General features: G+C 41.4%; 1 protein-coding gene across 5 annotated transcripts in view; it reads right to left on the reverse strand.

Moving 5' to 3' along the window:
• tenm2a (teneurin transmembrane protein 2a) overlaps positions 1-22660 on the reverse strand; it is a 221406-nt gene that overhangs the window by 136419 nt on the left and 62327 nt on the right. For 3 of the 5 annotated variants that reach the window (XM_014331865.2, XM_014331864.2, XM_014331866.2), the window contains exon 3: positions 3018-3311. In XM_014331865.2, coding sequence (XP_014187351.1) covers positions 3018-3311 — 294 coding nt within the window. Of the gene's footprint in view, positions 1-3017; positions 3312-4689; positions 4735-22660 lie in introns of all 5 variants that reach the window. The other 2 variants (XM_042218471.1, XM_042218473.1) reach the window with 1 other exon arrangement.

A 22660-nucleotide genomic window follows, 5' to 3' on the forward strand; every position in this document is an offset into this window, starting at 1 on the left:
TCAAACAGGGAACGCACAATTATACAATGGAAATCAGCTGTGTTGGTAAGCCTTCCTCTAACACCACACCTGCTGCTCCGCTCCACCCCCCCACCCCTCCATTCTGATGCCTGATTTGAACTTCAGCAGTTGATGTTGACCAGGTCCACATGCCTAAATGCAATGAGCTGCTGCCATGTGATTGGCTGATAAGATATTTGTGTTAACGAGCAGTTGATAAGGTGTACCTAACAAAGTGGCTGGTGAGTGTAAACTAAAGTATATTTCCCAACGTGAGACACTGACAGCCATTTTAAAAGCACAGATGGGGTAAATCTTTTTTCGAATGCAGTTTTTATCTCAAATCATAAATATAGTTCACTTTGCAAACACTTCAGATCACACATAGTGACACTTGTTGTGCACTTTGTTTACCTATGCAGTGGCTGTAAATGTAAAAAAATGGGAAAAAAAACTGTATTCAAGATTCTCTAATGTAACATCTCCTTAGGTGTATGTACAGTTTGAAGTGCTGATTGTGTTGAGACTAACAAAGGCACCAGGCATCGTGATTGCTATAAAAAAGATAACACTTTTTAATTTGTTATTGACTCAGCTTTTGTTTTGATTGTTTTCCAGGCTTTTCACCTCCTCCAGGAACAAAGATACAAAAATAGTACATGTAGTTAGGCACTCAGATATACGGGTGTCCAACTACACAGTTAGGGAAACGTGTGTATTTTGTTTGTTCGCTGTTATAACGACATAGAATGGAAAAACAAAGATCACAGATGTGAAGTAAAAGAAATCTGTAAATATATACTTCACTGACTCTTCAGTCAGCTGCCCTGCTGACAACAAAAAATAAAAAATGAATAAAAAAATAAAACACACAAACACAAATTGTAATAACCTGGAGGTTTGTAATATCTGTCACGGTTTCTGTGGGTTTTCTATTTTGGTAGTGAAATCTGCATTAGGGCACACGCAGACATTCATCCACATGTACCCTGAAGGGGAACCTTAGACCCTCAAACTGAAACCTGTCAGTCACACTGCCAAGCTATACTGACAGGAGCGTAACGAGAGCTGGTGAGAGGCGCCGTGCGAGCGAACAGAAAGACACAAGAGGAAGCTTGAAAGCTGGAGAAGAAAGATGGGAGAGGAGTGAGATGAAGAGGAGGAGGAGGAGGAGGAGAAGCAAGTGGAGGTGAGACTTCTGAAGATTGTTAGAGACACGGCGAGATGAGAGCGGTGCAGCATGCTGCTTGGTGTTTTGGCACGTCACCGTCTTTTTGATTTGTTAGCATGTGTTTATGATGTTGTTTCTCTGTCTGCTTCTGTCAATCTCTATTATTAGACCCTCAGATCCTCCTCCTGCTGTTTTGACACTCCCGCTGCTCCTGTTTCACACTTCCACTCACACGGTTCAGACTTATACACTCTCACGCCGATAGACAAGCGATATAGGACACATGTCAAACTCAGAAACATATATGCACGTGTGCAAAATCGACACAAGATCAACACGCGCTCGATGTATGCTGTATCTGGTGTTTTGTTTGGAAGCAGAAGCAGGAGCAGAGGGTGAGATTTCCTCACTCAGAGAGACTAAATAACTAATGGATTGACTTGATCAGACACACGTACACTCGTCTTTTTATCAGGCTGCTGCGTTGCCTCTGATCTCTTCATGCTGGCAGAGACACCAGTGCAGACGCCTGATCTAAATCTACAGTCTGTGAAACCACGAGACGGGCCTAAAGGTGTGAGATGGTGGTTTCCCTAATGCTTCTATAGAAGGCAAACTTTTGAAGTGGAATTAAATTAAAATTACTTTGATTTGAGACGTGTACTGCATAATCAAAAGTATGAATGTATAAATAGCGTATAAATAGACTTGAATACTACTTTTTTGACAACGTTTATGTTGCGACACTGACAAGCGACATGTTTTGATCGCCTGAACAATCGACACTCGGTGACATCATACTGCAGGCAAGTGATTATCACAATACAGAGGTGGATTAAGAAGCTAATTCTGCAAGGTCCTGAAAAACAGGCGACAGAGTGCTCAATGCTGTTCCTCTGGCCCTGAAACAGAGAGAGTGAGAGCGGCGTCTGCAGCTGATATCTGTGGCTGCAAGATTAGCTTGGTAATTAACCACAAAGCAATTATCGGGTGGTTGGAAGAGAAGCGCATCTCAGGGAAGGTGTTTCTTGACGTGTTTAATAGGTGTTGAGTAGTTTGATCAGTCGACAGAAGTTGTTTCGGATTCTGAGGCTCACAGTCCAACAGAGGTTGATCCACAGCTGATATGTGCGGCTGCCGAGAATTCAATTAATTAGACTGTTGCTCTTCCTTCCATCCACTTTTCATTAACCTCCATTGACACCTCGGTGAGGCCCGTGCGCGGGTTTACGACTGCGTCAGGATTAACAAGGAAATGGGAAGTTGGCAATAAACAAAGTTGCCGGAGGAATGAGATTTCCCCTGGGAGAAACGCACTCTCGCAGTCACGGGGCGATTTAGAGAAAAGATGCAATTGGAGAAGCGAGATTAGCTCCTCTCACAAAAGCTAAAATGCAATCGGCGCTCCCCCAAAAAAAAGCTCAGAAGTTTTTTTTTTATCTTCTTGTTTTGAAGACTGACAGACCAGTGGTGAGATATCAGCAGATAAGTGGCTTAAAAGGGTGGAGTTAGAGGGTTTTGGCTAAGTGCTATTGATGAAAATAAAGAGGCCCTCTGGGGGGGTGTCCAACTACTGTTCTTCAGATCACAAACAGACTTAATCAATAAATCCAACTCTCTTGCAATTCAAGCAATGGCTGTCTGTCGGAGAGAGGTTTTCACAATATTGTGTAAGATTTATGCATACATTCCCTTTCATGATCCCATTTCATATAACATCAGCCAGAGCATCAGCCTCACTATGTTCACACGTTCTCATCGAATTCATACTCTTTTTTCTCAGATTATGGGCCTCAACTTTAATAAATGAAACACATCTCGATCTTCTGAGAGTCCTTTGTCCTACCTGACTCATCATCGGACTTGTTATCATTCTCAGAGTCAGTGAGGGTGAGGGCTGAGTTCTCGCGACTGGACACTCCTGAGCTTCGGCGGGACTTTACCCCTCCTCGTCCGGCCCACAGCTGGATGGCCCGCTCTGGAGACAGCGGCCCCTCGGGGTCTGAGTCGGCATCAGAGCCAGCGCTAAGGGAGTAACCCCGCTGGAGTAGGCCGAGGTCGGGACAGTAGGGAACAGCGGCGGGGTGCGGAGGGGGAGACGGCTCGCACACTCCGAGCTCAGCCAGGGTGAAGTTGCCCCCTGCGAAGGAGAAAGATGGGTTTAAGGGGATTGCTGAGAATAATGTGCGTAAATGCAGCAAAACTGATCGCACTAGCACAAACGAATGCTCGCACAAGCAAATGCTCACGCACGTCTGGAAAACAAACCCACCATCACACGCAGAGAAGCACACTAATTATGAAACCACGGAGGCGGAGGAGGAAAATTGCGCTTTGTTGTGGCAGGCAGGAGGGGGAGAGATGACGCAGCATGAATCAGGCACAAAATAAAAACTAGCTGCTGGAAGAAATATGTACTGGCCTGCAAGCCTGTTAAGGCTGGCTGAGAAGGCCCGGCTGCCTTGCTTTACTGATCCACATTGGCATTCATGAGGTGTTGATGTGAGATCAAAGAGTTGCTCACTTGAGGCCTCTCAGACTTTAGTGGGGCTGCTTCGTTGCCTTCTGGGTTTGATCATCTCCCCACCTAGTTGCCATTGCACGCTGGACCCCAGGCTTGCCGAATGTACCGCAGTCTGCTGCAGCACCAGCCCCACCGCCTAACACTCTCCCCCTCAAGACAAACCGACTCGTCACGTCCAAAATAAATATATAAAATTATCCAAATTAAAGCACATCAAAGGAGATCAATAAACAGAGCTGCGGCCCAATTAAATCCAAGCTGAGGAAAAAGCAATTAAGGAAAAAGGCATGCTCAACCAATTTATTCTCTATACTAATTAAAAGAGTATTGTGGATGCAATCGCTCACCATCAGCTGTTGGGGTAAAGGGATCGGGGGAAAAACAGTTGTGATTCACTTCATTAGCAGTTTGTGAGGGAGGGTAAAGGAAGAGGCGAGCAGAGAGAGAGGTTGGCATTGTGGCGGCACACTATATGAATCAGCGCGCTGGGAATCGCACAGCTGTGTGACTGGGTTAACTGTGACTCATCAGGCGTACGGACGCAATCACAGAAAGAGGAATTAAACAGATGAGAATCGTCTGCTGGATCTTCACGGCTCCTCTTCACAGGCTCGGCGGAACTCGAGAGTTCTGCTGAAAGTAATGCGGAGGGAAACGCAGCCAGGGAAGTGGTGAAAGGCTCTATACTTCTACTCAGGCAAACAGATGGACTAGGCTAGAGAGCAGAGGCAAGTATAAAGCTCCACAGGTGGATTCGGCTAATGCGCTACAGCTTGCCAAGCTTCCAACAAGCTACAGTGCAAAGGCACCCAAGCACCACAAGACATCAGCGAGTATTACCATTCCTCGTTTTCCTCGCTTCATTGTCTTTTCCTCCCACTTCTCATAAAAGGGAGACAAAAGGAACCTTCTTTACAATCCGTGAGCCAAGGGACTTTGACAATTTGTTGGCAATTTACACTACAGGATCTAACTAAAGTCGATGAACTCATACCTGAGATGAAGTATCGCAGGAGGACAGGAGAAAACTCCAGGAGGCCTGAGAGAGTAGAGCACATGGGTTCTTTAACATCAGTCAGCAAATTATCCAGAACTGTTCTGCTTGCTAGAAAAGCGTCTACTCCACAATCACAGTCAGGATGAGTTTTTATGCAGATTATCCTATCCGCCTAAAATGACAATAATTGGGCTACAAACACAGCTAGTCTACACAAACACTGCGTGGACACAGTTACACAACACTTAAGTGTATGCTTGAGTGCATTTGTATGGATTGTGTGCGTGCATGCACGTATCTAATGTTACATCCCACAGGACACCGCTCTGTACAATTAACATCTCATAACCAGTGATTACACATGTAAAATCCAATCTCTCCTTATCACCATCAGCTGGAGACACCGCCCGATGCACTATGTATTCAAAGAAAGATGGATTGGGGCGAGGGGTTGAAGCAGACGTGAAAATCTATCTCAGTTATTCCTCAAACAGAAAACCAATTGCATGTTTGTTATATGATATTATGACAGATGTGGGGGCAAAATGTGGCACTGAATTCTAATCAAATCAGTCCCTGTCCGTCCATACGACACCGTCGCTGTCATGCCCGCCCTTATGCGCATTAATGTGTGTTTTAAGGCTTGTGCCATTTTGGCAGCAAACTTGGGCTGCTCACATCTGTGTCTGTTAATTGTCTGTGTGCTAACAAGTTTCAGGATCCAAAGAGCCAAAAGCTATCCCACCATGATTTTACTGATGTTCCAGAGAGCTTCTGTTCACTAAAGGCCCAAGTTTATCAGTCTTCAAGTGCGCCACGGTACCAATAATACTTGCAAATATATAGTACTTTGCGAAAGTCTGTATATTTTACTAGGAAATTTGAAAATTGAGACATATGCAAACATGCAGGGCTATACAGTATATAAAGTAAAACAGAATGCTTTAAAGTCAGTATTTGGTATGACCACCTGTCTTCAACACAGCCTCAACTCTCTTAGGCAAGCCTTTTTGTCACTTCTTTAAGTAGCCTTTATGAACAGTTTTCAAGGCTTCTCGAGGGACATTCGAAAGTCTGGCAGCCTGTTGTTGACATTTTTTGTAGATTCAACAAGAACTGGGAACAAATGATGTCCTTTGGCGTCTGCTAGCTAAGAGGATTTTAAGCTGGTTCTTTGCTAGCTTGTCTTTCACATGTAGACGCAACAGTTGTTCCTGCCTTGAGTTACGTGTGTTTTTTATGTTTCAATCATTCAAGCATAAAAAGGTCAGTGTTATGTCAGCGTTAAGTGACTTAACAGAAAAACCAATCCCCTGAAAATTGGTACAAGGACACTGAAAATGTGTGAAAAATCAGCAAATGTCCATAGAAAACCTATAATTTTTTTTAGAAAGGCTGGAGAACAATTAGTTTAGAGCACCTTTAAAAAAGTACAAGAAAGTCTGGCTCCTTGGAAGCAAAATTTAAAGAAAAAAGGGGTGGCTCAAGTCTTTTTTATTGTAATGCACTGAATAAAAATGAACTGAACTAGTTCTCTAGTCGCAAACTTTATCTCAGCATCTGTATCTTAGTCTTGGCTTCTAATATCTAATGATCAGAAAGACTAATCCGTGATTAAAAATCAGGTGTGCTACACAGAATATCCACAACCCTCATCTCCACTCCGTGATATTTTGCCACGAACTGGCTTGGGCATCATACTGAAAATCTACCAAAAAGTTATATTTATAGCTAGAAAGGCATTTTTAAAACACAGAAGTCATTCAGATATTTATCAAAATCAGCAGACAGATACTGATCATTAGCAATCCCATTTTTGACGTAAACAACCATGCAATACTCACTTCATTTTACACATGACTTCACCTCATCACCATGGAAACAGTGATTTGGGAAGCTGTTTATTCATTTTCCACCACCGATGTAGGTTTTTAAAAAATAACCATATAAGCATAATAGTATTGTGAAAATAGTCTCATATCGTCCATTTTTACTTCAGACAGAAAAAGAGACCTTGAACTTTGACCCTTTTCTTAACATGCATTCCCATTAAGGCCAAGTTAAGGCCAACCTCCTTCCCCCTGCTCTTTGTCTCTCTGCTGAGGTGCTTTCATTAAATCCACTTTATTGCCGTTTTGTTCACTGCTCTGTCTGCCTGCTCTACCTCCATCTTTTCCTCTTTTCATCTCTCTCCCTGCAAAGAGTGTTTACCATGACCAAGGATTTCATCAGTCTTCACTACCGCATCTTATGATCCCCTTTTCGTCATCAGCTTGCCTCACTCTCTGTTTCACTCCCTATTTTTTCCCTTATCAGCTTAAAAGGAAGCGCACCCCCCACCCCCATCTTCACACACAGTGTAGCACAGCGGCAGCCTGTGCAAATGAAACTGTGGATCATTTTTCATTGCTTTGACACAATGTTAATTCAATCACCAGCTTTCTCACTCAAACTTTAAGGAACTGTCTCTGGACTATATTGATATTAAAAAAAAAAGTTAAATCAAAAGTATTTTCACTTCATTAGGATATTTAAAAAATAATAATATTATGATTTTTTTTTAAAAGAATCTTCAGGCAATAAAACTTAAATCTTACAGCTCTGACAGAGCTAGCATATTTCAACAAGGCCTGAACTGGCTTCACTTGGCTAATTAGCATAAGCAACACCAGTGCATGGCTAATTAGCATACCATTACATGCACACTTTTCTCTGCTACTATTTACAACCTATATTCACACAAACTATTTACAGCAACAGAAACGTTTATTTTAATCTTTTGAAAGGTGTTCTTAAGGGAAAATCTCACTCAGTGAAACTGCACATTTTAAACCTCCGTTTGCATACCTGTTACTAGTAGTTTCCATGCTAGAGTTTCTCTGTCACATAATCCTCCCATTGTGTCGGTGTTTATGCACTGAAGTGTTTCAGTTTTACAATCTTCCTTCAGGTTACTATTGTGCCTCTATTAGTAATATAATGAAAGCTCAATAAGGTCAGGTAGCAGCAGGTAGAGTCTGTGGGAGAATAGGGTCCTGTAGCTATATGCGAAAACAGAAGAGGTGAGGTTCGTGTTGGTCTGCTTCAGGATCCTTAAATCCCTACTAAATTCCTCTGCATCTGTTTGCATGCTCTTATGTCTTGTCTAATTGCACAGATTAATTATGCACTCAGTGGAGACAGGTTATAAGATAATAAAGATAAATTGAATTTTGGGAATTTTTTGATCTGGGAAGCATGACCCTTAACTGCAAGCTGCGTTTATTCTCTACTTGGTCATTTCTGCTGCTTCCCTGACTCTCCTGTCTTTTTCCTTTCTCTTGGATCTGTTGAAAAATGTCATCACTAAAGCATTTATTAAGAAGCAATATAGATGTATTTTTTATTGCTTCAAAATTCAGATAAAAGAAAACACAAAAGAGAAGTTCATTTCTTCAGGCATACTAAAGTGCAGCGCAGATGAATTCAGAATTGGATGCAAATGAAAATGGAAAATATTAAGAAATGACACATTTTGGCTGCTATTAGCAACAAATTTCTGCATTTCTTAGCTGTGCCAAAGAAAATAAGGCTTTTACTGTTATTAACAGTAATTTTACGCATGTCAGGAGATTGTTGGAGAACCTACCGTGAACAGTGGCATTTGCTTCCTGATTTTGATGCAGCCTCCACTGAGGAGCAAATCAGTTCACTAGTTTGGCACTTCAGGGCAAATCAGAACTTGTTCTGAACTCGCACTCCCTTGAATGCTGAAAATGGCATGTCCGAGGGTGGCCCGGACTGTAAACTATTCAATCTGAAAAAAAGCAGCATAATTGCAGGCAATGAAACCCACAAGTTCTGCCTGCTTTACATCCTTTACAGAATTACACGGTGGGGTGGAGGAAAGTCAACCAGCATAATGCAGAGTCCTGCTGCCTATACTTTGCCTGTCAAACTGCTAACAAGCACAAATGATTTTTTAATGATAGGCCCTCTATCCCACAAAGCTGTCTACTCACAAACAGTCACACTTACACACATACACTGTGCATTGCACACTTTCACTCCCTCACGCACACACACACACACACACACACACACACACACACACACACACACACACACACACACACACACACATAATGAGTTTTATCAAGGGAAGTACATTTGGTTTAATGGATCACTGCCAATGCCATACCCACTCACACTATTGTATTGTTGTAAGTTTCAGCAAGATGCTTGCTATTTCCCCCATGTCACTTATTTTTCTGAGGCACAGCGTGTGGCGCATGAATACTCCAAATGATTATGTACTGTACCTCGGGTAAAGGGAGCTAAACTTACTGCTGAGCAAAGTAACAAGTAAATCTGCAGCTTATAACATGCAGTGTTTCAACCAAATGATAGGTCTGTGAAGGTAAATCCAAATAAATCTACAAGACTCTGTTTGGCTGAATAAAGAAAAAAACAAAAAAACAAAAAAAACAAACAAACACTGTTTGTACCAGTGAGGCAATACAGTCATTTTCAGGAATTTGAAGGCTTATTGTAGAGTTTAAAAAAACAACAACTGCATATTGGTTAAAAGGAGATATTAATGTATTTTTTGTTTGCTAAGCCACTTAACACTGACCTGTGAATGATTCAAGCATAGAAACAGCACCTGACTTAAGGTATGAGTTAGTGTTATGTCTGCACATAACAGACAACAATTTTATATTGTATCTTTGTTACTAGCAGCCTGTCAAAAAAAGAAAACAAATACACACGCACAATCTATGAATATAAAAAATCCATTTTCCTAGCATTCTGTTTTGTTTCCTAGCAAAGTACACTATCAACGTTTCAATACACCTCTGAACTTTGATGTGTTCCACATTGTCCACAAAACACAGAAACATACCGTCCAACCAGCATTTAGTATTTTGGGATCTACAGGGAGTGCAGAATTATTAGGCAAATGAGTATTTTGTCCACATCATCCTCTTCATGCATGTTGTCTTACTCCAAGCTGTATAGGCTCGAAAGCCTACTACCAATTAAGCATATTAGGTGATGTGCATCTCTGTAATGAGAAGGGGTGTGGTCTAATGACATCAACACCCTATATCAGGTGTGCATAATTATTAGGCAACGTCCTTTCCTTTGGCAAAATGGGTCAAAAGAAGGACTTGACAGGCTCAGAAAAGTCAAAAATAGTGAGATATCTTGCAGAGGGATGCAGCAGTCTCAAAATTGCAAAGCTTCTGAAGCGTGATCATCGAACAATCAAGCGTTTCATTCAAAATAGTCAACAGGGTCGCAAGAAGCGTGTGGAAAAACCAAGGCGCAAAATAACTGCCCATGAACTGAGAAAAGTCAAGCGTGCAGCTGCCAAGATGCCACTTGCCACCAGTTTGGCCATATTTCAGAGCTGCAACATCACTGGAGTGCCCAAAAGCACAAGGTGTGCAATACTCAGAGACATGGCCAAGGTAAGAAAGGCTGAAAGACGACCACCACTGAACAAGACACACAAGCTGAAACGTCAAGACTGGGCCAAGAAATATCTCAAGACTGGTTTTTCTAAGGTTTTATGGACTGATGAAATGAGAGTGAGTCTTGATGGGCCAGATGGATGGGCCCGTGGCTGGATTGGTAAAGGGCAGAGAGCTCCAGTCCGACTCAGACGCCAGCAAGGTGGAGGTGGAGTACTGGTTTGGGCTGGTATCATCAAAGATGAGCTTGTGGGGCCTTTTCGGGTTGAGGATGGAGTCAAGCTCAACTCCCAGTCCTACTGCCAGTTTCTGGAAGACACCTTCTTCAAGCAGTGGTACAGGAAGAAGTCTGCATCCTTCAAGAAAAACATGATTTTCATGCAGGACAATGCTCCATCACACGCGTCCAAGTACTCCACAGCGTGGCTGGCAAGAAAGGGTATAAAAGAAGAAAAACTAATGACATGGCCTCCTTGTTCACCTGATCTGAACCCCATTGAGAACCTGTGGTCCATCATCAAATGTGAGATTTACAAGGAGGGAAAACAGTACACCTCTCTGAACAGTGTCTGGGAGGCTGTGGTTGCTGCTGCACGCAATGTTGATGGTGAACAGATCAAAACACTGACAGAATCCATGGATGGCAGGCTTTTGAGTGTCCTTGCAAAGAAAGGTGGCTATATTGGTCGCTGATTTGTTTTTGTTTTGTTTTTGAATGTCAGAAATGTATATTTGTGAATGTGGAGATGTTATATTGGTTTCACTGGTAAAAATAAATAATTGAAATGGGTATATATTTGTTTTTTGTTAAGTTGCCTAATAATTATGCACAGTAATAGTCACCTGCACACACAGATATCCCCCTAAAATAGCTAAAACTAAAAACAAACTAAAAACTACTTCCAAAAACATTCAGCTTTGATATTAATGAGTTTTTTTGGGTTCATTGAGAACATGGTTGTTGTTCAATAATAAAATTATTCCTCAAAAATACAACTTGCCTAATAATTCTGCACTCCCTGTAGTCACCCCAGAGTTCTCAGTCGCTATACCCCAGTAGAGAATAAATGACACCGTCAGTATTTCTAAGTGGCCAAAAATGACACATGTTTGCTATCAAGCGGCATAGTGTACCTTAGCAGTAGTAATTATCACAACAGGAAAGTAATAAGTATACAGAGCAGCAAGGCAGGCAGGAAACGTTAACAAATCTGTAGACAGAAAACTTTTTTTCCTAACCAATACTTCATCTAAGTGTCCTTTAACAGTTACCATACATGAACCGGTTCATTCTTGCAAGCATAATGCCAGCGCTCACTAATTGCTACGCGGTAGTGTAGTAGTTTAATTAACACACTGTTTTTTAACTAAAACCATAATGTGAAGCCTAACCCTGACCATAGCAGCCCTTGATCTTCTACTGCCCCTTGCTTTATTAGAGCAAAGTGTTGAGAACATTCTAGTTCCTAAAGCTTTGTCCTATTGCAATCCTCGATACAGATGTCTACACTCACCTATACACACACACTCACTGATGTATTTGCTTTGTTTATTTCTCTCTTGTTAGTTCAATTTCATTCACTTAAACCTACTCTTATTGGAATTGGATTTTGATTATACTGATTACCATTCTTGTGTACCTTGTGTTCCTGTTTCCGTGTGCACTAACAGTTGGTATCTAACTTAGTTGTCTCGCTCGGTGTCTTTCCGTTTCTTTTTCACATACAAATGATCATATTTCTTTTTAAATCTCGCTTTCTTCCTTTCCTTGCTCTGTTTTTCCATTTACAAGCTACACTTCACTCAAGCTAAAAACACTGAGTGAAGTGTTCTTCGAATTCTTGCTATTTATTGTGAGTCAGCGACCAGCAACCAAGCTGTTGTGGCATTACCTTTATTGTGCGACTGACATGTCATGACACGATGGCAGCGCACACTCTCAATTACACACATATACATCCCATAGCGTGTGACATGTCATTAACGCCACCATTAGCAGTGCAATAACGACCTAACAGATACGCACAAATCAGACTGCTATGGTCAAACACTTCCCACACCTCCCAGATGACACCCGTACTTTCAGTTCCCGCCTGAGCCACAGGGGCCTTGCACCTTCTAATGAAGAGACCAAAATAGGTGTAACAAATGTCATCCATTCTTGATCTCATTCTACTTCTGCCCAGAGGACAGCAGTCCGGGTTGGACAGGACATGACGAGACATGACACAACACCATGCACTTGAGAAGAGGTCTTGTCACTGAGAAGTGTAGCTCTAAGCAGTGAGGTATTTCTCATCCATAATCAAGGAGCCAAAACTGACTAGACTGGGAGACACGGCTTATCCTTGGTTATGACACTGGCATATTTCTTTGGCATTGGGATTAAACTGACTTTTATTAAGGCGTAAAAGTAAATGTGGGAATAATTTTAATTGTTATTATTACCCAATATTGTGAACACAATTATTTAACAAAATGACAGATTGTAGGTTACTTAAAATATGTGTCCTTGAAAAAGTAGATTTGTTTGTACTTTTTGATTTCTAACGTCATCGAAAAAACTAATAAAAGTGGATTAAACTAAACATGCCACAGCCTGGCAGGGAGTGAATCTGGAAAGACAAAAACAAGACCGTCGTCATAAAATGTGTCAGAATAATAGTTTTTTAAAAAAAAATCATGATTACCTTGTTTTAATAATCACTGGAGACCAAAATTGTAATTAAAATTAAAGTTTGATTAACTGAACAGCCCAACGTGACACATGAAGCCCAAGGCACCTGTCGAAATGTGCGGCTGACTAGCACTACTTTGGGGGCTGTTTTTTTAATGTTACCACGGGTTTTTTTTGTGTTCAAAATGACCAAATCAGTCATAACTGTTTATAAATATAAATCTGCTATCTAAAATTTAAATTTACTAAAAGAAATTATGAATGATGCCGTTAGAGCTTTTCATCAAGTGTCACATTTGTTTTTAAAAAATCAAGATCAAGATTTGCAGGATTGTTGTCATCGCTGGAGAACTAAATTTTAAATCAAACAGATATGATTTATAATTTTTTCTTTTACTATTGTAAATACAAAAGGAGACATGCTGTGCTGTTTGTCGCAGAGCTCTGGTAAGTGGTACAAAACAGCATCTGTAGTGTTCAAAGATTCAAAAGAATTTCCCAAATATGGGATAAATAAAGTACCACTGTCTGTTTTTCTCGTTCTCCCTCTTCTCTGCTTATGTATATATAAACTGCTTCATCATTTTCACAACAGATGTGCAGCCTTTAAAATGTGGAAGAAAAAATGGTAAAACCTTCTCCAAATATAAAAAAAATGCCAATTACTGCACTGAGCTGCCCGTCGTAGGATCCAGGTCCACAGAGCAGACAAAAATTCATCTCTCAGTCAAGGGTATATTTAACTGCAGGTAACCACAGCAACAACAAGTCTGCTTTATGCTATGGTACCTTCACCTGAAAAATAGATTTACAGGGTTTAAGTTAAAAAAAAAAGATGTCTTTTTAGCAGGTCACAGAATTTCCAAGGCAAACCTTGATCGGAACAGGAAGATTTTTGCTTTATTTATAAATTTGTCATCTCGGTTGCCTAGAACGGCGAGGTGGCGAAATGTGTTCCATGGGCCAAATCAAGGTTGAAATCCTACATTTCTTTACTCTGCACCAGCTGTGTAATGTTTTAAACCTTGGTTTCACCTCGGGCAGCCCAGGGTAAGCAAACAAAGGATATTATTCATGTGATCATGGGGGAAAAACAAACCAAAAAAGAATGCTTCCACTGAGATTCTCACATCAGGAGCAATATATCATCATATACAAAATAATCAAAAGAAAGACCACAAAAGATTTTGGAATTTTTTGCCTCATCTATTGTTCCACTATACAAGAAAAACCAGGGGGACATATTACAAAGCAACCTAAGCAGGATTTGTTTGTGTTAGCTGGCTTGACAAAACCGCAGTCAGAGATAACAGGTTTCACAAAGGTGGTTAGCAACTTTCTTTGTTAACACAGTCTTTCTACTTAACGCTCTGTGTGTGCTCACATAAAAAGGAGGTGTTTGACGTGACTTTTCTTCTGCACAGAGTAGATCAATTAAGCACTGCCTGCTCCAATCACAGCCATAATTGAGGTGAGAGAGATTATAAAAAATAAGAGTAACATGTAGCTTTAACACTGTTGCTATGAGAATAGGAAAGAGAGAAGAAGAAAGAAGAAGAAAAGGGTAACTGTGTCGTTGTGAATTTTTGAGTAGTGCTGAAAATAAATATATTAAATAATATTAATATTTTTATTTTCATGCTCAGTGTTTCTAATGTGACAGCTGGACATTAGACCTCTGTAACTTTAAATGTGATCAGTTAACACGAAAGGGTACTCGGTACCTTCGGATACTTTATTAGTTGCTCTGTCGTCTAATAAAGGAGACGCAGAAATCGCTTCAGTTTGTTACCAGATGAAAGTGAAATGAATTGTATTGATTAAGCAGGAGATAAATAGCCTGCAAATATAAGTCAATCATCAAGTCGATCAATTTTCTAAACTGTGTTCTAGTAGCTTTGACTTCAGCAGTGTAAAAGAGACTTAGCAGTAGAACAGGGCCAGGCATAAAAAGCTTTATACATTTTCTACATCACTAAATGAATACATGCAAATTCCAGCGACAATGTGAAGCACAGTTTGCGCTGTTGTAACTTTACAGCTGGGCTTTATTCGGTCGAGTTACCAAGGCGTGGCTTAACAAATTGCATATATGAATTGCGCCCTTTCAGCAGATGATCTATATCACGCTTACTGGAATCAGTTTAAAATGTGGCACTTCAAGCTGATTTTAAGCTCAAACTCTGAATATTACCTTCTCTAGACTAATTATGGGTTCAGCATAAGTTAACATGGTCAGGTTAAAAAGAGACACCTTCATGCCACTGTGGATGACTGAGAATTACACAGTCATGCTTCATGACACTGAAAACTCTAACTTTACGCTCAACATACACTGTAGTTCCAGAAGTATTCCTTCACACATCCAAATCATTGAAGTTCTGTGTTTCAATCACTATAAAATCAAGCACATAGACGTGCAGACAGCTTTTACAAACATTTGTGAAAGAATGGGTCCCTCTCAGCAGCTTGGCGAATTCCTCTGTGGTACTGTGATTGGATGCCACCTATGCAACAAGTCCAGTTGTGAAATTTTCTCTCTACTGAATATTCACACAGTCAACTGTTCATGTTATTATAACAAAGTGGAAGCAACTGGAAAAGACACTAACTCAGCCACAAAGTGGTAGGCCACAGAAAAACACATAGCGGGGTCAGCAGACGCCGAGGCACACACTGCACAGAGGTCACCAACTTCCGGCAGAGTCAGTTGCTACAGATGTCCAAATTTCATGTGGCCTTCAAGATTAGCTCAAGAACAACGCGTAGAGAGCTTTATGGAATGGGTTTCCATGACAGAGCACCTAAATCCAAGCCTTACATCAAGCACAATGAAAAGCTTTGGATGCCGTGGTGTAAAGCATGCCGCCGTTGGACTCTAGAGCCGTGAAGATGTATTCTTTGGAGCAACAAATCATGCTTCTCCATCTGGGAATCCAATGGACGAGTCTGGGTTTAAATAGATTGCTGGGGGCTCAGGAGGTAGAGCAGCTCATCTATTATCTCTATCAGAAGGCTGGTCGTTCAATTCCTGGCCGGTCTAGTCTGCATGCCTTGGGCAAGATACTGAACCCCTAGTTGCTCTCAATACATTCATTCAAATATGAATGTTATGATGATAGAAAGCTCTTAAATCTAGAATGTGTGTGTGAATGGTTGACTGAGACATGTTGATGTAAGTCCTTCGAGTGCTCAAGTAGAGTACAAAAGCACGATTTAAGAATTGATCCATTAATCTTGAGCCAGTGTGATACCATGATAGGATTCCACCTGTTCATCTGTTATTACTTAGGCTTCTTTTCTGAAACTTATAATTCCTAAGATTTTTATGCATTGTAATCCCATGACATATGGGAAGCCTACCTCTACATGCTGCAAAATCAGCTGCAAACCCAATCTTTGCACAGCCCCCTTCACCCACCTTTCTGTTACTTGGGCAAGGACAGGGGGAACGTCAAAACATATATGGACATGTATAATGTAAGAAATGTGGCCTATATCTTTGCACGCAAAACACATTTAAATTCTGTCGCGGGGGAACGTGTTTAATTACAGCCTAGGAAGCAACTGACTCCACTGAGAGCGAGCGAGAAAAAAACACTTGATAACAGTGACATTTACAATCTGCCTCATTTATCAAAAGCTGCCAAAGCAGAGTCAAAGAGGGTCATTACATAGTAAACATAGATTAACTCAACTCTCACAAAACCCACACAAAATTGTCTGATAAATGATTTTTATTCTAAGAAAATTGCAAATGTCAGCATGCATTTCCCTGGACTCTGTCAATTAATAGTGTTGTTTGTTACCCAATATTTGTGTGTGCCCGTGTGTCTGCGAATAAAAGCCTGCGCCGGTGCTAAATAGCTGCCACAATCAGCATGCATTTCCCCAGCCTCTCCCTGTTATTTGTCTCATTTGTTACCCTGTGTTTTCATGTGCTGTGCATGCACCTGTGTGAACATCATTCCTAATAGCGAAGCACTTTTACTTTTATAGCACGGGGGAGGATTTGACAAAACTAAGCCGAGGTGCATTTTGGTTTTGTGTAGATGATGTCGAAGAGTGAATTCCAAGGGCACATCGGGTTCTGACAGGCCCGCACTTACTCCCAAAACAACTCATAATCCCTTTCAATCGTTCACAAACACGGTTTATGTGCACAAATTCGTAATGCGGGGAAAATAACTAAATTAAGTGTTTAAACCAGATCCCTTTAATATATATGCAAGTCTGTGTGCCAAATGCTGGACCAGATGCTACTTTGAGTTGTAAACCCCTTTAAAGACATCCTTGCATGTTTAGGGGCCACATATACAAACCCAGATGAGCAGTTTCCTGTCTAAAAGAGCGAATGTGGGGATGGGGTGAGTGGGGCGCATTGAGGATCGGAGGAGTGGAGTGGAGTCGGCCCCAGGATATTCTTCAGCAACTCTGCTGCTCTATTGCTGCAGCTACGGGATGCTTTTGAGTGTCAGCAGCTGGCAGAGGCACAGAATGCCAGGGAGAAGACAAAGATAAAGAGGGATCGGAAGAAGAGGGGAGGGATTGTATTTAATCTCACCGCCATTTATTTTTAATAGCATGCAGCTGCTTTGTTCTCTCTTTGATCATCAGCAGTACAGGTTGACAGTAACTCGGTGGAATGCACGAACACACAGACAAGCATGTGTGCATGAATATACACAAAGAAGAATACAAAACTTGCATTCTCTATTTTGCTTTACTTTAATTTTGTGGAAATTCGTACTTGTTTACACTATTTTTTTTTACTCTCCTGTGTCCCCGGTGCAGAACAGCTATGCTATTGGTCCACGAAGGGACCACAAACAAATGGGCATTCCTTCTGAGAGGCATGGTGCCACCGACTGCTGCAAGTGATAAGCACCACTAAGTAAGGAATATGTGGTAGGTACAATCTGCTACCCTAATTCAAATCATCACTGTGTAAGAGTCACAGCCAAGAAGAAGACAAAGGAGTAAAGCATCATAAATGAGAACACCGACTGGCTTCCTACTGGGGATCACAGTTGAAAGTTGTTGGAAGCCTTGCTTTAAGGACTAGAGGCACCTCTACTTGTAATCACACATCAGATGGAAGAGACAAATATATTGCTTCTTCAACCGTGTACCCACGGGATGTTTATCTGAAAGGGAAATGCTACTACTGTGCAGCTAAACATGTTCACAAGCCACTGAGGGTGCTATAAACTAGTTTGTCACTGTAGAGGGAACTTCTTAAAGTTGAATTAGTATTTAGGGCCTGAACATGGCAAGTAGGAAAATGAAAAAAATATATAATTTGGGTCCAAATGTGGATCTGCAACAAATCGTTGGGGGCTGAGTTCCAACAGCAATGCCCATCATGAGTTTGACACTGCTAAAATCGGTGGACAGCTCACTCTGAATGGAAAGAGGCCTTTAGGGGATGTTTGTGTGGCCGAGTAAATACACACCTAAGCCGAGGAGCGATTTGAAATAGTCACACTTTCATCACGTAAGACTTTACACAGGTTCCTTTGATCTTTTCATGGAGGATTCTGCAAACACAGTCACACAGAAGGATGCTCTCTCCAGAGGGTTAGGATGAGTCCCTGAATCCTGCTGAAGAGGACATATTATGAGAGGTTGCTGCTGCTGCTTTTCTCACAGATATTTGGAAGTCTCCCCAAAGAATGGAGAGGACAGAGAAAACAAAAGAAGCCTCTCTAGCATAAAGCTTCTTCCCAGCCACCTCACAGTGGGTTTTCCTTGCCATTCGGTCTTGAATACAGACAGCGGAGGTAATCGTGCCAGGATACGAGTGGCAGAGTTTGGCCAGAGTTTTTGGACAAGGCATTCCTTGGCCACTGTAGTGATTTGTCAAATCAAAGTCAATGGAGAAAAGGGAATGCAAAATGAGGGAAAAATGGCCACACAGGATATATAGTGCAGCTCTTCAGATTTCAGTGGCCTCATTCTGGTAATATAGGAACACGCGTGCACATTTGACCATATCTCTGAAAACGAGAGGCCAGACCTATAGAACCCACATAGCTGGCAAAGCCTGTGTGCAGTCTAAAATGAAGTCACACCCCATGAGCTTGGTCTCAAATCCATAGAGGGGGCCTGAACATAACACAAAGGTGTGATATGACCACTAAAGCAACAATACAGGGCCAGCAAGGGTGAAAGAAATGGGGAGAAAGTGAATGTGAGTGAAAGAGCAGACATGAAAGGTGTGACAGAAAAGCAAAGAAGGACATCAAAGAAAGTGAGAAAAAAAGTGAGAGACAGAAAGCGAGAGCAACAGATACACAATTGAGAAGGGACAGTAGATGATGTTGAGTGTTGTCCAGGCAGTGAGGTAGATAGGTGGGTGGTGGATTCTCTCTGTGACACTGATTTCAAGCCCTGGGGGTAAAACAGCAGAGGAGAATGTAGAAGGGCCCATTTAGATCCATCTGAAAGGAAAGGCCACAGCTTCTAGAGACTGCAGTGGCTGTGCTAATGCCTGCTGTCTCGAGGTGGACCTGCAGGGATGACACACCCCTGGGATGCGCTAAATAGGAGCCGCGGAAAGGACTTGGAGAGAGACAAAGAGATGTACTATGAGTTGAAAGATCAGAGAGACAGTGAGGTGAATACAACAAAGAGAAAGTGCAGTAGGAGAGTATGGGGAAGTGTGCCTCTGCACATCGCTCAGAGTGATGTTTTACACTTTTGTCATATTTTTATATCTGTCGTGGGTTCAATTTGTAAGCGATTCAAACTGCTAACAAACCAGCTGAAAAAAACAAGACAGGGAAATGAAACTTGTCACAGTTTTATGTATAAAATAAATCCAGCCAATGCGTCTCTCGTATTCGGCTTTTATGGGAGTCAGATTTGCGCCTTATTGGGATCACTCGTGTTTTCAAATGCATGGCTTTGTGGTGTTAAATAGTGAACACTTGTAATGAGCTTTCCAGGCTGCTGCATGTTATGTTGAGAAAAAGACTGTGTTATTTGGCTGTGCTTATCCAAGCAGACTAGGTAATAAGTGTGTAATGGGGAAACAGTGGAGTTGATATCCAATGAAAGTGGGGGGTCTGTTGGAAGACACAACTGAGCCCGCTTTATCAGGATCTCCAAAGAGCCATTTCAGACAGCTAGTTTTCAAACACTAGAAATAAACTGAAATGAAAAAGGGCTGCACAAATCTGCAGTATGTTTGGACTGACATAGGATCAAAAAACCCCAGAAAAAAATCAAGGATTTCAGCCACATGCAGGAACATATTGCACAATTCATCTTTCAACCAGATAAACAGACCAAATTCCTAAATGCTTCATTCAGCCGCCCATGAATGAACGTTAGCTGACTGATTACCTCTTAGCAAGGCAGAGGTCATTTTGTTCTGTTGGTATTTCAAATGAATGATACCTTGCAAGTCACATGAGGTGATAATCTCTCAATATCGTTGAGTTATTTCTTTAATTATAGGAAACAGCAGTCAGTGAACACAACTCAACATGCTGTATAGTTCAAACATTAATGTGAAATGCAGAAAGCAGATGAACTTTTGTGATAAATTTTTCATTTGATATGTATGCAGATGTATCTTATACTACGTCTGTGAAGGTTCTTAGTCATCCAGGTCATCGTAGTCAAAGGAGCTTGCAAAGAAAAGCGTCTGGACTTCTTTAAGTTACTTGAAGACGTTTCACCTCTCATCCGAGAAGCTTCTTCAGTTCTAAGGTCAAATGGTGGAGAGTCCCAGATATAAACCTAGTGGGAGTTCCCCCCACAGAGGGACAAAAGGACCCCCTGATGATCCTCTAATCGCCTGAGCCAAGGTGTGAAACTGGGTGTGGGTCCCAATCAGCCAGAGTTTCGGGTGAGTTCATTGTGAAACCTGGCCCCACCTTATCATGCGAATTCCTGAGGTCAGATGGCCCAGGATGTGAGTGGGCGTTAAGGCGTCTGGAGTCAAGTGGACTCTCAGACCTCTACATTGGAGAGACCAAACAGCCACTTCACAAGCGCATGGCACAACATAGAAGAGCCACCTCCACAGGACAAGACTCAGCAGTCCATCTGCATCTTAAGGATAAAGGTCACTCTTTCGAGGATGCCAATGTTCACATTTTGGACAGAGAGGACAGATGGTTTGAAAGAGGAGTGAAAGAAGCCATCTATGTCCACTGTGAGCGACCATCTTTGAACAGAGGCGGTGGTTTACGACACCAACTGCTCTGCCATCTATAATCCAGTTTTGAGTCCCTCCCCAGACGCCTTAAACTGTTAGCAGTCACACCGCCATCTATAACAGTTTTGGATCCTCCAACGCTTGGATGTTGGCTAATAACTGCTGGAAGCCCACTCACATCCTGGGCCATCTGACCTCAGGAATTCGCATGATAAGGTGGGGCCAGGTTTCACAATGAGCTCACCCGAAACTCTGGCTGATTGGGACCCACACCCAGTTTCACACCTTGGCTCAGGCGATTAGAGGATCATCAGGGGGTCCTTTTGTCCCTCTGTGGGGGGATACTCCCACTAGGTTTATATCTGGGACTCTCCACCATTTGACCTTAGAACTGAAGAAGCTTCTCGGATGAGAGGTGAAACGTCTTCAAGTAACTTAAAGAAGTCCAGATGCTTTTCTTTGCAAGCTCCTTTGACTATCTTTAAAAAATTAATACTACAAAATCCAGAGAAAAATCTCATCGTTGCTGATTTCCAAAGCACACTGCAAATATGCTTCCAAAACCAGATGCTGCTTTTAGTTTAATTTACAGCGCTGAGCAAAAGTCATGAACTGCTCCGGAAAATCTTTCAAGTTTTTTGAACTTTTTTATTTGGACACTTCATCTGATCAATCTAATGCTTGGCCTAAGATGACTCCGCTATTATAAATATGCTAAAGGCATGCTAAATTACACGAGAACTGAAAACCAGTGACAACAGGTCTCATGGAATGATGCATCTGAATGAGAAATTTATTCTTCAAATTATTCTCAATGTGTACAGAGCAGGTCAGGAGATCCATTATGGTTTGAGGCTGCATTCAAGCCTCAAGTGTTCAGGATCTTGTCAAAACTGATAAAATTACAAAAGCAGAAAAGTACCATCAGATATTGATCCACCATGCAGTAGCATCTGGAAAGCCTCTGATTGGTGATGGCTTTATTTTTCAGCATGGCCAAGATCCCAAACACACTGCCAATTGAGTATAAGCATGTCTGGCTAGAAAAACACCCAGTGGAACACGAACAGTCATGGACTGACCTCCCCAGACCCCAGACCTCATTATTGAACATTATCAATATTATTGAAGCAGTAAGGGATCATCATGAGAGGGATTGGAACAAAAGGCAGCTAAAATCCAAATCCATTCATGAATACTTCTTACAAAAACTACAAGAAATCTTGCCTGAGAAAGTTCAGGCTATGTTGAAGAAGAAAGGTGGTTATACCAAATATAGACTTTAAAGCTTCTTATAATTGTGAAAACTCTGTTTTTTCCATATATACAGTATTTCCATGTATTCATTTACATGTAAAGGAACAAGACAGTAAAAACCATTATTTGATTATTAGTTATTCTACAAGACAATATAAACTGAGTCTGCATTTACCTTTAAACTACTGATATATATTCAAAAAACTTAAATCATATCACATGCACATCTGAGCTCAGTGGGTGCTCTATTCCCACCTGTGCTCGACTCAAGCTTTGCTTTCTTACACATGACTCTAATGACAGCTGTAAGGGTGAGTCAATATGCATTAGCACACGACAGAACTGCAAATTGGTTTGTGTTACACAGAACCATTAAAGCAAAAATAAAAATGTGAGAAAATCTTT

This window comes from Haplochromis burtoni, unplaced genomic scaffold, assembly GCF_018398535.1.
Source record: "Haplochromis burtoni strain Fernald_Lab_line unplaced genomic scaffold, NCSU_Asbu1 Contig_19, whole genome shotgun sequence".
In the NCBI taxonomy this organism is placed as follows: domain Eukaryota; kingdom Metazoa; phylum Chordata; class Actinopteri; order Cichliformes; family Cichlidae; genus Haplochromis; species Haplochromis burtoni.